Source organism: Apteryx mantelli, chromosome 4, assembly GCF_036417845.1.
Source record: "Apteryx mantelli isolate bAptMan1 chromosome 4, bAptMan1.hap1, whole genome shotgun sequence".
In the NCBI taxonomy this organism is placed as follows: domain Eukaryota; kingdom Metazoa; phylum Chordata; class Aves; order Apterygiformes; family Apterygidae; genus Apteryx; species Apteryx mantelli.
Window position 1 is genome coordinate 59,417,913 of NC_089981.1, and position 16,218 is coordinate 59,434,130.

Below are 16,218 nucleotides of genomic sequence, written 5' to 3' on the forward strand. Positions count from 1 at the left end.
ACCCACAGAAAATAAGGCTTCCAATTCTGAAAAAAATGTCCCTATCTTGTTTGGAAATGTTACATAAGACAAAAAATAAAAGGACTAATAATCAACACATTCCTTTTTTGAACATGCATCTTTATCATACTATGCTTGACACTATCTGAATGGTAACTCAGTCATGTTCCACACCACTAAAAGAAAAGCGACTAAGACCAAGTGTCAAGTATAGATGCCTGATATCATCACTATGGCAGAGGTGCGCAAAGAAGAGCCAACACAGCTAGATCAACAGAAAAACTTTAATGCAGACAAAAGAGCATTTCTCAAGAATAAAACAAACTCTAATGGTTGAAAATTACTGCACTATTAAAAAATGCAACCTTATTAGTACGGACAGCATTCCCAATAAGAATAAAGAATACTCTTCCTATAAGTGCCTGAAAAGAACAAATAATATTCTAACTTCACACCATCACCTCTATTTAAGAGATTCACAGTCCACACAAAGGCCAGGACACATCTGAATATTACATTAAGTTCACAGCCCAAAGTAAGTTTATGATGCTCTTGTACAAATAAGCTTTTTACTTTTGTTAATATTTTACTAGAAATCTCAATTTGACAATCTACCCCAAACCATTCTTCATTATTTCAGAAGCAAGCCATATTTCTAGAAAACTCTTAATTATTTTCCATATGCCATTTTCCTTATTACAGTTTTTTTTTCTTTCCTTTTTTTTTTTGGCCCAGTCATCCCTCTTTATTAGATGAGGGCTGAAATTCTAAGGATCGGTATTTTAGTAAAATTGTCTGAACTGAGCATAAAGGTAAGGGGGAGATACACAATGTTTTATGTAAAAGCAAGAGTTGAAATAACTTCACAAACATTCTTTAGGAGAACCTAAATTGTGAAATATTCAAATAAGTAACAATTAGCCCCTCAATTACTTCAGAGGCCAGAGAGAAGTGGTAAAGGCTATGGGGGGGGAAAAAAAAAAGCCATAGAGTTTTTTCCCCTGTCCCTTAGAAGGACTCTGATTGTTTTATTTGGACTTTCTAAAAAAGGCTCACCTCTAATGTCTTGAGAGGGTCCCAGCATCACAAATACAACTAACCGTTTACAAGCCCAAACTTCCCAAACACAGCAGCAGAAACAAAGCTTCTGATCACTGAGAAAAAAGGCAACATGTTGATTCTAAACTTGACGACACTTTCCATCCCCTTTTTGATGCTGTGACTCTGATGTGATTTTTAGGATAGGCCCACATGGTTTAAATGAGCTCCTTAATCTGTCAGACTAATACTTTTTGAGAGCAATGTAGTCTGTTTTTATCAGATATTAGATGAACTTTTCCAAAAATGTATTTTATGCTAAAACTGAAGGACTATCACAGAAAAACACTACCACATTAAGGGACTGTTTATAAATTTATCAAATTTTATTCGCATCAGAGTTTAACATTCCATTACCTGAAAATTCAAAATTAATTCCTTGCAGGTAAAACTAAGTAAAAAGATACAGCAATTAAATATTTGCTTGGCCAATCCTAACCAGCATTTCTTACCCTGAAGTTCCTGACACTATGGATAATTAAATTCAGGCAGCAGTATTTGTACAGACTGAAACTGCTTTAACCTCCAGTCAAACATCTACATCCATATTTGCCTTCGTTGTCTACTGTTTAAGACAGGGACATCTTGATCTTTTCACTAGAAAGGTAATTTATAGTATGACAACAGTAGCAGTCAATATTGTACCATATATAGCTGAGCAATTAGCTATCACTGCTACTACCTGTCAAAAAATGGAGATTGCCCAGCACTCTATGGATCTTCAAAAAGAAAAAAATCCCATTATAATAATAATTCTCTGTATAGTACATGGGTTGGAGGATCATGTTGCAGTTGACTCCTTCTGAGAGAATATGCAATATGGTGAAATGGAAACCCAAATTTCTTATTGCCAAAACTATAAAGTGGAATTATGACATAGCAAGTTTCTCAAGTGCCTGGTTAAATGTGATGAGTGTTTAAATAAATAAATAAATAAAGAACAAAAGATTATATTCCCAACCAAGTAGGACAATAGTTCACTTCCCCAACTGAGAATCCCACCACCCAGAAAAAAAAAGAGAAAAAAAAACACGGAGCTTAATAATACATTGTTTTCTATATGGATAAAACTAACAGTCATTCCTTTTATCACATAATTATAACACTGAGAAGCAGAAGAAATGCTCATTAAGAGCAGAGTGTAGCATAAAACATATGCATAGTCACAAGAAAATTATGGCTTGTTAACATCCATGAGCATAGGTTAGGGTGTCTTAGTAAGGAAGTTGGTTGCCTAAAATTATTTGCAAAGAATTTAGCTTTTAAAATATAGCTGGAAAAATAACTGAGCAAAATCAGCATCTTATTATAACGAAGTATTTTGCCCTTGTTTTATTATTATTACCAAAACATGGACATAGAAGGAATTCAAAGACAACAGTAAGCTTTTCTACTTGCAGCTTTGTACCATATAGTACAGACATATAGACAAAGACTTAAAAAAGCTATTAAAATATTCAAGATAGAATTTCTGACCAAGCAGAAAAATCTATATTAGAATATTTGAATTTTAAAAGTAATGAAGAAACCATAATTAATTGATAGAATGATACAGATATTCATACGACTGCTCTTAATGAATAAAGCACAGCAAACTAAACTGATAAGCTAAAAATATATGAACACATTAAATAGCATGAAAATATAATCCAGAAAGTACACCTTATTTGAGAATGGTGCAGATAATTTTTAATTGTTTGAACTGTAGCACATATACTGTGCTACATGAACGAGGCAATAAAAGTCACCTTCAAATTTGCCATCTGTTTCTTCATTAAGATTGTTTTGCAAAATATTTTTAATAAATGGGAAGTCTCTAAAATAATGACAATTGTATGGCCTGTCCTTAACAATGATTATCTGTGTTCCTCTGCACACCATACATGGCATTTGCAGTTGTAGCTTGGAAAAAGCCTACGACAGATGGAGGGACCTGAAGGGCCAAACGCCCTCAATATTTTAACAAGGCTAAAAGGTATCCTGAACAAAGTATCACATCAGGCATATGCTGTAGAGAAGGCTAATATCTTTACCAGAATACACCACGTTTATAGTGATACTGCAAGATACATGTACATGAATTTCAGTAAGTGAAAATTCACCAGCAGGTTTTCAGTTGCACCCTACTTGTAAATTTTATACTGTTATTTATACTTATTCTATATACAAAAAATATATTCTAATTGTAAATAAAAACACACATGAAAAGAAAGGGGGCAAAAGAGAAGGTGGGAAGACAAGCGCTTATGTAAAATAAGATTTTGGGAGAGCAAAAAAAAAATCCTCGCAAAACAGGAAATTTGCATAGCTGGGGACAGGGATGAGTGGGGAAGAACCAACTGACAGTCAGACTGCTAGTAGTCTTATCAGCATCAGTAATAATGGAAATTCTCTCAATTTCTGGGAGAGCTGATACCATGCCACGGCTTACAGGTCAAAGATCATCCTAAAATAGCTGAATCTGGATTCAACTAAGTATTTCCACTACATTTTAGGTAGAGGATGATAATCTATATCACAGTATTCTAATCTCAAAGTTACTACAAATCCTTTAAAATAAAAAACTTCAATAAATCATAGGCGACAAAAAGCTGAATACAAGATTTTTGGCTACTAAGATAATTTTTTGCCACTAACTTCCTTTACTTAAGATGCACCTGAAACTGGAACTAATACTTTGTAAAGAAACACATAAGAGCACAAAAACACGATGTAAAATAGAACAGAGAATTAAAGAAAAAAAAACCCTGAGCATTAAATATGAGGAAAGAGAGACACATTGGTCTCATAAATTAAATAAACATTTTTAAACTTAGCTTTTAAATGCAACCTGTGTATCAAATGTTAACACTCACCTTTTTTTTTTTTCTCCCAATCAAGTTTTATAACACCCTATTTGTACAAGGTTATCCTAACACAGGGTCTGCAAACAGGGATTTAACAGTCAATAGTGTAAGAACACACAGCTGTACATAAGACTGTTTAAAAATAATTGTGAAATTAAGGTCAGTTGTGACAAGTCACAAGAACTCAGGCTACATTCTCACAAAACCATTTGGGAAGAACTGTAAATAATAAAGTGTCTTTTTGTAATCTGCATCTGCATGAAGCTTAAGAAGGGACAGTAAATTACAGTGTGTGCTTTCTTAAAGAAACCTCCTGAAATATAATAAGTAGCTGAATATTTTGTACCTTCCTCTGCTCTTGCACCTTCATGATCAGTCATTCTAGAAGAGGGTGACCTAGATTGATTAATGATTCCTGAAGGGATGTGGGGTAGCTCATCATCGCCCAGATCAGCTATCATGTCGTGAAGTTTTGTCCTGTTGACTCCTGTAAATTAATGTCAGCAGCAAAAATTCATTTGATTGCTACCACTTGACTTGACAGAAGTCTAAAAATCCAGTTAACTAATTAAATGAGAATAATTACTGCTGGACCTCCTTAAAATAAACAAACTGCTTTTCTTTTGTCTTTGTATATTAATAATATCGATCTTTTGGAAACCAAAAGGAGGAGTTAATTCATACGTCTGAAGACTACATGCAAACAATTTTAATTCACCAATTCAAAGAATAAGTGCTTTGTGTTCTGTAGATCTATTTTATAATTTGCTGTAGGAGAGAAGAAACTCAGCATCTTACAGCCCTAGTGAGAAGTCAAACCAAACGTTAAAAGAAAGTTAATTATTAAACAAAATACATACGAGTTAAACATTTGCAATATTAGACAGCTTTAACTACACTAAACAGTTCAACACTGAAAAGCAGAGTGCAAATAAAAAGTTAGCTTATAAATGAGGGGAAAAGTACAGATAACTCATAACAGGGGTGCAACAAACAATTAACTTTCCCTGGTTTTGAATGGTATTTAAACTGTATAAAATGTATATTAAACCCAAGTGGAAGCATGTTTCCAGCACTGTATAAAACTGCATATTACATGTATTATACAAGTATGCCTCTAGAAACAAGACATATTGGATTATATATGTATTAAATTCATGATGTAGATACTAGAAATAGCAAACAAGAATAGTCTACTTTAAATTAAAAATATTTAACTTTAATTAATAAATTCATTTCTTCTCCCACAAAACAGCTTGAATGTCAAAAAGTCAGGCTTCAACCATGAAGTGAAATTTCATTCATAATGATGGAATCTAGTTAAAGAAAATGATTCACAACGATACATAACATAATCAGATTATAATCAATTACTTACTAGGCTCTTAGCAGTTATACTGCAGAATTTTAAAAACAAAAAACCCCCACAAAAAACATGTGTGCTTTTCTTTAAGACTTATTAGAATTTAAGTGCTTACTATCTTTAAAAGGGCCTATTAAAACACAACTAATTTTAAAATATGGCTGTTTTTACATATGGTAGGAAACAATTTATTGAACTCTGAGATGACATGTGCCACTATTATTCAAAAGAAAATGCAAATTAAAATGCAGCCTTCATTCTCTAAAAAAAGTAAAAGGTAAAACAATAGAATTACAGACGATTTACTATCAAAAGTAGAAATGTTTGTTTAAACTGTTAAAAAGCACTAAACCACAACTTTTCAAATAGTATCTAACCATTTCAGTTTTTAGATCTCATTTTTATAAAAAAGTGGCTACAACTGATGTGATCAAAAATAAGTATTCATCAATAAAGTCAATTTGCTGGAGATAACAGAGAAGGATCACAACGAAAAATATTTCTGGAAACAGAATCATAGCAAGAGCATACAATGCCTATCCCAAGAGGTATGATACATACCTATTCTCACTAATTCTTGCAAAAAATTCTCTTTTTGCCAAACAAACTAGAACTCCCTTTATATTCTTTTTTGTGTTTCTGGTATTATTTTTTTCTACAGAACATTTACTATTCCCATTAAGTCTATGAGAACTGCTACCCTGAAGTTGCCTGAGAACAAAAAATGGCTTTCAAAGCATTTCCCTCATGCAAGAGAACAGACTTCTTGCATGGTTAAAGTTTCATTTCACTCATGTAGAAATAAGTCTAGAAATCTATGTTTTCAGCTAATGGAGTGAGTGTAAAATTATTAAAATTTTCTTCCCTGGTTACAACTTTACTCTTCAAGGCAGAATCATTTCTAAACACACCCAAAAGTAAAGTAATATTATTTTCCTTAAGAAAGATACAGATGGATAAAGCAAGGACTAGCAGAAAGAGAGACCTACTTGAGTTTTAGAGGAGACTACAGAAGCTGGTAAAAATATTTTCCTGCAAAGAGAATTATTTTCTGGAACATGCAATATTCCTTTAAATGCATGAAAAGTAAAGATTTCATTCTGGTTGGATTTAACAGCAGAGGAAGCAGCCATGGGGGTGGGGACAGAAGCTGCGTTTACAGACACTAAGGGCTTATCACATACAAATGCTAAAGGAGAGAAACTGAGAACAATACTTATGGAAGTTCTTATGGAACTGAAATATCAGACAGTCCTTTCATTTTTGCTGGCCCACAGCTACATTGCATCTTGCCTGTGCTGTTACACACTTCGGCTTATAGTGTTTTCATACCTGATGATCAGTTCTATTATGTGACCTAATCAGTTTTCTTTAGATCAGCAAACTGAAATGAACTGTATCTAGCCTAAAGAGCACAACCCTGGAAAGATGCCTCTATCCAAAAAGATGGAGGAGGTTCTTTCTAATTACTACCATGACAAATCTCTATTTTGTAGCTATACTTTTTTCTAATAGCCATCAGATTAAGATGAGTAAAATTTCATTGTAAAGGTACAACAGCTGGGGTCAGCAGGTGAGATCTCATTTTAAAGGAGACCTTCTTAAAAGGCCCAGGTCTCAACCACACAGACCACAGCCTTTTTTTTTTGGTGTCTTTTCTATTAGAGTTGACTTTCAGCCACTTAATGTGACCCCCAGCAGATATATTCTTGAAGATTTTATAGAGGAATCACTGCATGACATGATAAAAGTTACCACAGGTACCCTCAACTGTCTACTTTAATATACAGAGTTCTTTGTTCTCCAGCAGAAAACACACTTGTCTTCTCTATGTTGATATGCAGCCTGAACTATTCAGCACATCCATGGAAAATGTCAAAATGACCCTATAAGCTCTAATTTGCATCCAAACTGAATGTCTCTTTCATAAGCACCTTCACCCTAAATATATGAGCAGAGATTTCAGTCTCAGAGCAGACTAAGAAGGAACCAGAAGTTCCCCTGCTCTGCTACCTACCATTACCTTGAACCAGCCACTCACTTAGTATGTCACTGATTAGGAGACTGTCAGCCTTGCCTTCTAACGTTTTTGACCAAATTTCATCAATTCTTGTCCTTGAGGCATGACCTGAAAACAGCCCTCAATCAGTCATACAATACAGAGATAAATGTCTTTGAAGCTCACAAAAGAGCATCTGCTGTTCCCAATAACTTCTCTGTACCTCCTGCTAAAAAATGTCAATACTCAAGATTATGTGATCATCATAGAAGATCTTATAGATTTCTGCTTTTGAATAAACAGTAAGTGTGCCTTCATACCATTGTTGAAGTATTTTAAATGTTACAAAGAGATTTTTAAGGATAAGAATGTGCTGTCTCTGCATAAGAAGCTATGTCCAAGGTACAAACTGGCCAACTATGTTCTAGTTCTCCCTTGATTCTAAAGGATAAAACAAAACAATCAGTTAACTTGAAACTGTTATGAACAAAAGTGGGACATCTACTATCCCATCTCAGTGTACCTTCCTTCAGAGATCAAAAGGGAGACAAGTATTTAAACATTCAGCACCAAGAGGCTGTAGCCTGAAAAGCCATAAACAGATTTCTATTAGCTCCAAGATGTAATAGCCCAAGTCTGAATCTAGCATAGGGATTGCCTTACATCAAGAGGTGATGCTAATGAAGATTGTAATAGTTCTACATTTGCTTTCAAGTTCATCAGCTATTACACCATATTTCTAGAAATCAAGGATAGAAGAATGATTGGGAAGGATACCTTTCCACATATGGCAAACTAGACTGGGGAAGAAGAACAGGAGAACCAAGAGATAATGAGAAAAATTACAAGGACCAGGAAAATCAGTACAAGGATCTTCATTTTAATAGTGATCCAAACGTACAATTTAAAGTATGATAAATACTTTCCCAGTTGCTGAAGAACACCTTATTCTGACCTAATGCTGTCAAACGCAGTACGTATCATCTCCAGTATTATGTTCTGAAAATTTGGCAGAGGGTATCTGGGGGAAAAAAAAGAAAGTCAACACTGATTTGCCTGCCAAAGAGGATTTATCAAACTCGGGCAAGAAACCAGATGCCTTACTCTCACAGCAAATTATCATAAGGAGTAAGCTTATAAAAGAAGATGGCTTGGTGGAAATCAAACCTACGCTCCTTACCTATTTATCACAGTGAAGTCCAGAGTAGGTCTTTTTGTTTTGTTTTGAATATAAAACAAACTTTTAATAAACAGAGGTTGAGTTATTTTACTGCTGATATTCTGAATGTATTCAAGTGTAATTAAATTTCATAATTAAAATCTTAAAAAAAAATGTAACTAAGATTCTTTCATAAGAAAGTAGTATTTCCACATAACACGGTGATTATCATGATAGGTTAAAAAAACAAAAAACAAAATAAATCGACCAAGTATTACATTAAGATGACATATGTGCCAACAGCAGGTGACCCGAATTAAGGTGTTTCTTCCAAAAGAAAGCATACGAACGTAGACTACAGAAATTTTAAACTAGAATCCAAATCAGCTTCTCTTCAAATACTAATCTTTACGTTTGGAATGAAAAGTTACCATACCTGAACCAGGGCTATGAAGATCCTGTTATCAAGAAAACACTTTAAATTCAGACATTCTATAGTTACAACTGGACAGCCAATAAAAGAATCTGTTAGAATGTCTGCCCTATTATGCTGTCCTCAAAATATTGCAACAGGTGACAGTCAGTACACATTTATTTCATCACTATGATGCCACACAGACCTCAGAAAATATATTTTGATAGTCTCTGACAATATCCTTCGAAATTTTGAAGAGCAAAATAAGAGATGACTATTCAGTATGAAGTGCAGTGAATGATCCGACTTTAAAACCAGGAATACAGAAGAAGCTCCTATGCTATTTTCAATCCCAGAATATTAAAAAAAGCTGAGAGAAATCTACAAACCAAATAAATAGTTTTTAAACAAACCTGTCCAACCTTAAATGCATACTTTTTCTGCATATTAAGTTATGCTGTTCAATTTACTCAGAGATTTAGAGGCCAGTTCTTAAGCAGGAACTACTATCATGCCAGTGCAGAATCCCACGACCCACCTTGTAAGACTATCTATATAAGCTCAGGGATTCCCAAAATAGAAGGCAGCTTAAACTTAAAAAAACAGAAGCAGTGACTTATGTTACTTTATAGCAGTGTGACACAGAGTTGTATCCCAATTAGTTTGCTAATGTGAACATAAGCAGGTTTCAAAATTTAGATCAAGAAAGTACTCCTCTAAGTTTTGACACTGGAACACACTGTCAAAAGACATTTAATACAAAGTCAGATGATAATTGATAGCCAACATGTATTTTTCAGGGTGCAAAACCTAATGTTATAGTGTTTGTAGCAACTGGAGGAAAGCAGAGATGAAGGGAAGCGTTTTGATGACATGGTGTTAAATTTTCACACTTACAATGAGGCATTTCGGAAAGAATAATTACTGTTTATTTTAAATGGTTGCTCCCAATTTAATCAGCAACACAGATCATTAAAACTCCAGTTTTTGACAAAGTAGTACTGTTTTGATCAGTGAGGATTATGCTCTTCTTTTGGAAACTGTAAGACTGCTGCAGGCAGAAAAAAAAACCACGATGAAAATTCTTAACTGCATGGGACCCAAGGAAGCAATAACTGCAGGAATGAGAAACCCTTTCTAGACAAGTAAAAAGAAGATGCCAGAATAATGCCAAGAAAACAAATTTGGAGCCCTGGGAAGAGCTTTTGGTATAGTTTTATTCCTGCAACAATACTTGTCACTGTTTTACAGCTGCTCACTTTGTGAAAGCCAGAAGCAGAAACTAACTGGTGTGGTGGTATGTGAAAAGGACAGAAGCAAACCTTCAAACAAAAGTCTAGTTTCAAGAGCTTTCCGAATTGTGTCTTTATATTGTCTCACACAAAAACAAATAAAACAATCTCCTAAATCCCTTATTTTTTCCACAAATCAAAACATTTGCTGCTAATTTGCTGCCACTATGCTTCCAAAAGTGTCTAAAAAATGGAAAGTTCAGTAAGAAACTTTCAAATAAAAAAAATCCATTTTGGTATTAAAAGGAAGTTTCTATTCCTACAAAATAGTTCATGTGAATTTGATAGATGTTAACTGCTTATCTACATGTTAAATGAAGAGATTTCCTTATCATCCAGACTACTATTATAAATTCTAATAGTCAAAGGATGGGTAAGAAACCTCTTACTTTGACAAAAATTGTATATTTATATATGTATGTGCAAGTCATGCAAAATTGCTCAAAACAATCAACATGAGCAAATTGATTTTTAATTTGTTAGAGTTTGCTCAGAGTGATTTCAAATTTTAATCAACAATTATAAAACTCTTTTTATAAAGTGTTACATTTTAATTCATTATCACCTAATTTAGTTAGTATGCATGCACAGTTTTTCAGGTTCAAAATTATTTTTATTGAATATAGCTAGAAACTGTATTAATACACTTCCAAAATAAAAACATTGCAATCAAGGGAGTTTCTCCAGACTGACACTGAATTAATGTCATTTTATCCACCAAGAGGTTTGTGTAGCCAGTATAATTTAGTAATACATTTTTAAGTTATTTAAAGCTGAAGTTTGGTCTTCCTCTCAAGAGTAAAGAGATCTCAATACAGAAAAGTGAAGGGCACCATAAAATAAAAATTTAACCATAAGCAAATCCACCAAGAAGTTTGTATTCACATTGCACGTATTTTTTTAATTCTCATTCTGTCTTAGATGGTAAAAATACATACAAGCCCATAAACAGCAATTAAAACAAGCTTTAACTAAAGTCAAGCTGATAAAAAAAAAATCAGTACAAGAGTATTTTACTTTAAGAAGTGGAGAAAGTTTAATTCTTCTTTTCTTAAAACTTTTTGAGTAGAAATATCCCCAAAATGCAATGTAGTTCACTTATATTTAAACTCGCATTTCAAAGTGGTCATTTTTCTTTACTTAATTTATTCTTAAATATTTATGTGTTTTCAATATTTCTCATCTAGGAAATGGCTGAAAATAAAGGTTTTAACATATTCACATTCAGCATGGAGAAAGTTAAAGTTGGTTGCCCCCGTTACAAAAAAATGTTTAATGAAAAAATAAAAACAGAACTTGTGAGAAAAAAAAAAAGTCTTCTATATAATAGGCAAAAAAGCGTTGCATTACAAGATTCAGAATCTGCACTTACTCTTTACCCCTTTCTTCCCCTTTCGTTCCTCCTTGTACTGTTCCTTCAGTTTACTTATTAATCCCTGGTCTACATCCCAAACCTCAGCAGTTGGGGACAGGTCATCTTTGTCTACATGCAGCATATTATTAAAAGAAAAAAAAATCAGCAATTGGCAATGCAAGCTCTTGGTGATTTACTTTCACAGCTGTATATGATCATCAATAAAAAGTTCTAAATTATTCTTTATTTTAAAGGTGAAGTCTTAGTTTTTCTTAAGTTTGCAAAATACTAATTCTCATTTCATATAGTTTTCCAAGGCACAGTTTAAAACCAGTTATACATTTGAAAATTGTGTTAATTTGTTACTAATCAACAAATAAATCATGCTTTTTAAATAACTGTTAGATACTTCAAAATACATTAAAAAAATTGTTTGTGCTCACAAACGATTACTGCATCTTTAGAAAGATAGTGTTAAGAAATTTTTTGGCCAGTGCTGAACAAGCAAGGAAAAAAAAAGTATTCATGCTGTATCACTCATGAAAATGCAAGCCAAGTAAGTCAGTGCCAGTTTGTTCATAAAGACCACCATGCATCCTCTCACACTCATTCTACAGGCACAAGAAAGAAACTTTGGTCCTATATGTAATCACAGAAACAATTCTGTAAGTGCAGCATTTTACATGAAGATAAAGTAATTCACACAGCTGAATAAATTCTGACATCCCACTATCTTCCAGCAATTCCATTATAATGAGCAGAAACAAAATTCCACAGAAGTTTCAAAAGACATGTCTTTTTCTGTGTGACACACACTGCTGAGTTAATTATTATCCAAGAAATGCCAAGTCTCCACTCTTCTAAATTATCACAAACATTTCTGGAAACGTGGGATTAGTAAAAGGATAAACTTGATACCTTCAACTTGTCTTAGAAACATTTAAAGAAGAACTTTTGCTCAAAGACAAGCAAAGAAACAAGACACAATCAGGAATCAACCAAACTTGGCTTGTGCACGAGTTAAACCTATGCTCGCAACTTATTTAGAAATAAATAATAAAACTAGGTCCCTCAGTTCCCAATTTTTACAACCATACCTACAATATTACTGTCTCCAAAACCCAGCAATTTTTGATGTCAATCATTCAGGTCATAGAAGTGTGCAAGAGGAGCCATACAGAGCAGAGAGAACGAACTGTAAATCTGTTTTATTAAAATAACTTACAGTATGTTCTTTTATGTTAGGGCCCTAAAGAAACATATGCATTTAGGATGCAAAGGATATAAAACAAAAACCCAATAACAATTACCTTAAATACAAACACTCCATGTTAAAAAATGACAAAGAAGGGGAAGATACCCTAAGGCACTGAGGCATCCACCACAAGAGCGCCATTAAAACAGGACAGATCAGTGACAGAAGTCAGCAGGTGAGGAAGAAGAAACAATCTTCCAACAGGTGGAATGAAGAAGTGGCAAAGGTGGGGAAGGCAGAGGACAGGCAGAATAATGGGAAAAATCTCATGAACACCTGAACTGTCCACAAACAATTTAGAGAGTGGGACAGCACAATTAAGTCTTACATCAAACTAAAGCTACCACTGCCGAACTGCAGCCACAAAAACCTCTGTCTTTAGGACCACAGGGCCAAAACATTGACAGAAAAGAACAAGAGGCACTACATAAGGCAGAGGACATGCCCAACCAAAAGAGGAAGGAGTTAAAAACAATATATAAATATGAATATTGTTTTTTATTTATAAATAAAATATATATTTATATATTTTTATACCTATCTATCACCAAAAGGCAATTCACTTAAGGACAAGTTTAATAAAAGGTGTGTGTGTGTGGGGGGGAATAATCCAATGCACCAATAGTAAAAGGAAAATAATCAGTTGGGTACCTGCACTGTTGAAAAAAATGTGGGGGTTAAACTGAACCAGAAGCTGAATATACAAGAACAATGTAATGTTAAAAAAAAAAAAAGAAGAAGAAGAAAAAAAAGCAGCCAACTGCCATTCTGTTATGTCTGAAAAGGTGCGGTGGATCACATTAGGAGTACTCATTATACAGTGGTGCTGATGACAAAACTGAAATAACATGTCCAATCTGTGTGCTACACTAAACTTTTAGAAAAGACGACAGAAGAAAAGATCAAGATATCACGACATGAAGAATTTGAAGAAATTGGGCTCATTTAGTCAACAGCAAACAGCAAAAATGCAAGTCTTAAAACATAAATACTCAAAAACAATGGTATTGGCTACTGAAATTTAGGTTAGAAATGAGAAAACTAGATTAAATGCTAAACCAGATTAACCAGAGAGGCTGCGAAATGAACTTTAATGAAGATTTTTTAGGAAAACTCAACATTATTTCTCTCAGGAATGCCAACATATAATCAACTACTTCAGAGCCAGATAACTAGAAGACCTCTGTAATTCCTCTCTAGGAATGAACTTCCTGTAACTTCCTGCAGTGTTTATAATCCACATTAAATTGATAGCAGGACCATGCAGAGGACCCAGGACGTCCACTAATTAATACCAATTAGAGCAGAAAGGATTTTTTTATTTAAAAGATGACGCAAGAGACCAAATTCTAGTCATTCTCTGCCACCTAGAATTATGGGCACGGTCATTCTCCAACTCAGGTCTGATTTGCAAGCAGTTTTTTGGGTTTGGGGTTTTTTTTTGTTGTTTTTTTATTTCTCAGAGTACAGAAATTCAATAATGTACGTTAAACATCAAAAAAGATAACATAATATGTAACATTTGCTTTATTCCTGTTTGCTTAGGCAAACAAAAGTTATAAATGAATCTTTTTTTTTGATCATGTTATTTCACCACAAAGTATCATAAACTTTTATTTTGAAAATGCACATTCCTTTTGAATTCACCGCATACTTTAATTTTTTATTTAACACTTCGAATTTGCTCATATTTCACTGGTTTTAATACAAGATGTTCCTAGTAAAATGTGTAGCATGACAGGAGACTTTAAACTGCAATGAAAATAATTTAAGACTAAAAGTATAGTAAACAAGGGATTTATAAAAAGGAGTATGTTCATAAAGAGCCATCCTATAGGGGGGAAAAAGAAAAAAAAGGTTGTCACTGACAGTGGCTGGTTTGCAGAAGTCTCTTGTAACCCGAACATAACTATCAAATTTGGTGATGAAAAATTTTAGTGTATTTGAAGTTTGAGCTATAGACAATACTAAGTATTAAAAGCAATAAAAAAAGCTATTTTAGCTTTAGAGTTAAAAAAAAAAAGTCAGAAGTTTGATTTCCCTATACTAAATAAAAAAGTTACAAAGAAACATACATGTAAACATTGGTTGTTTATATTTTATTGATTAACCTGCATCCTTACAGGGGTAAGAAACACTGTGAAGATATTAGTGACAAAAAAGACTAAATAGAAAAAAAAAAGGCTAAAAAGAACAAACAGTACAACCAGTTACACTATGAAAGATGAGAAAATATTATTTATAACTGAATACTACGTTGACTGTTGATACCATCATTCTCAAGGAAATGGCAAGTATTCACTTGAATGGAAGTTACCCTCAAAAAATCTCCCTAAAGATATTCTTGGAGATTTCAAGGAATATCAGTTTCACAGAGTTTAAGATAATACGACAGGCTAAAGAAGGCAAACTGGTTTAGGTAATTATTATTTATCATAGAAGGCATTTCCGTGGGACAATTATTTCAAATGTTATTTTTGATAGGTAATGAAGAAACACGGCCTTTAAATATCTCAAATCTACACACCAACTTTTCAAAAAAAAAAAAAAAAAAAGAAAGAAAGAAAGAAGAAAAAAAAAGAAACACTTAATCCCAAGACCTGACAGAATGTATCCTTAAGCATGCATTTAAGGAAAGAACAGCTGCATCAAAATCAGTGACATACTATGAGGACAGTAGTGCTACTAGAGTTAGAATTCTGTCTTCTGGCTTATTTAGGTAGTAAATTGGTATAATAAGTTTGAAAAACTTACAGATATTGCCTTCATGTGGCAAAACTTGAAAAATATCCTTTTGAGATGGAAGTAGGTTTGTTTCCCCCTCCCCATTTCCTTGCCTCAGATGTGAGCACTTTGATAACAATGGAGTTACTGTGGTTGGATCGGTTACCGAAAATCAGCAGAGTCACAAGTTTGCAAAAACTCTTAAAAAAAAAAACTCTTAAAATGCTCTGCCTCATTTTTGCTATGGGTTAATATAAACTCTAATATAAGAACTTCAAACCTGTTCTCTGAGAAGCGTGATGGGTCAATTTCATTTTTGACAAATTTAAAGAAAATTAAACTTTAAATATCAATATTTCAAATCAGAAACCCCAGATTTTGGGTAACTAGCTGAAAAGATGACAACACAGATAACAGGCTGGAAAGCAATCTTGGAGAGTAACGACTTGGGATTGCAATGGACAAGCTAGTTCAGTAAGTTTCAGCATGATGCTGTGACAAAAAGGATAAATGAAATCTTTGACTGCATGAATTAGAGTATCAAGAAGATGTCTTTACTTCTATGTACAATATTGGTAAGACTGACGCTAGAACCAGAACTTTCTGCATTACTCTACATTTGAAGTGATGCTGAAAATTGAAAGTCACAAATTTGGTTTCAGGGTTGAGAAATACTTTATGCTAAGAGATTTGCCTCTTCTGCTAAATAAAAA

The 16,218-nt window shown here is 33.5% G+C and overlaps 1 protein-coding gene across 9 annotated transcripts in view; it reads right to left on the bottom strand.

Moving 5' to 3' along the window:
* The window catches only part of STRN3 (striatin 3), a 65,561-nt gene that overhangs the window by 17,643 nt on the left and 31,700 nt on the right, over positions 1-16,218 (bottom strand). For 8 of the 9 annotated variants that reach the window (XR_010884179.1, XR_010884178.1, XM_067296688.1 and 5 more), the window contains 2 exons: positions 11,545-11,655; positions 4,291-4,431 (listed from right to left, as the gene is read on the bottom strand). The exons of the other annotated variant lie outside the window; for it this stretch is intronic. Coding sequence is in view for 6 of the 8 variants with exons in the window: in XM_067296688.1 (XP_067152789.1) it covers positions 4,291-4,431; positions 11,545-11,655 (252 nt within the window). In the remaining 2 variants the exon portion in view is untranslated. The remainder of the gene's footprint in view (positions 1-4,290; positions 4,432-11,544; positions 11,656-16,218) is intronic. 9 annotated transcript variants of the gene reach the window in all.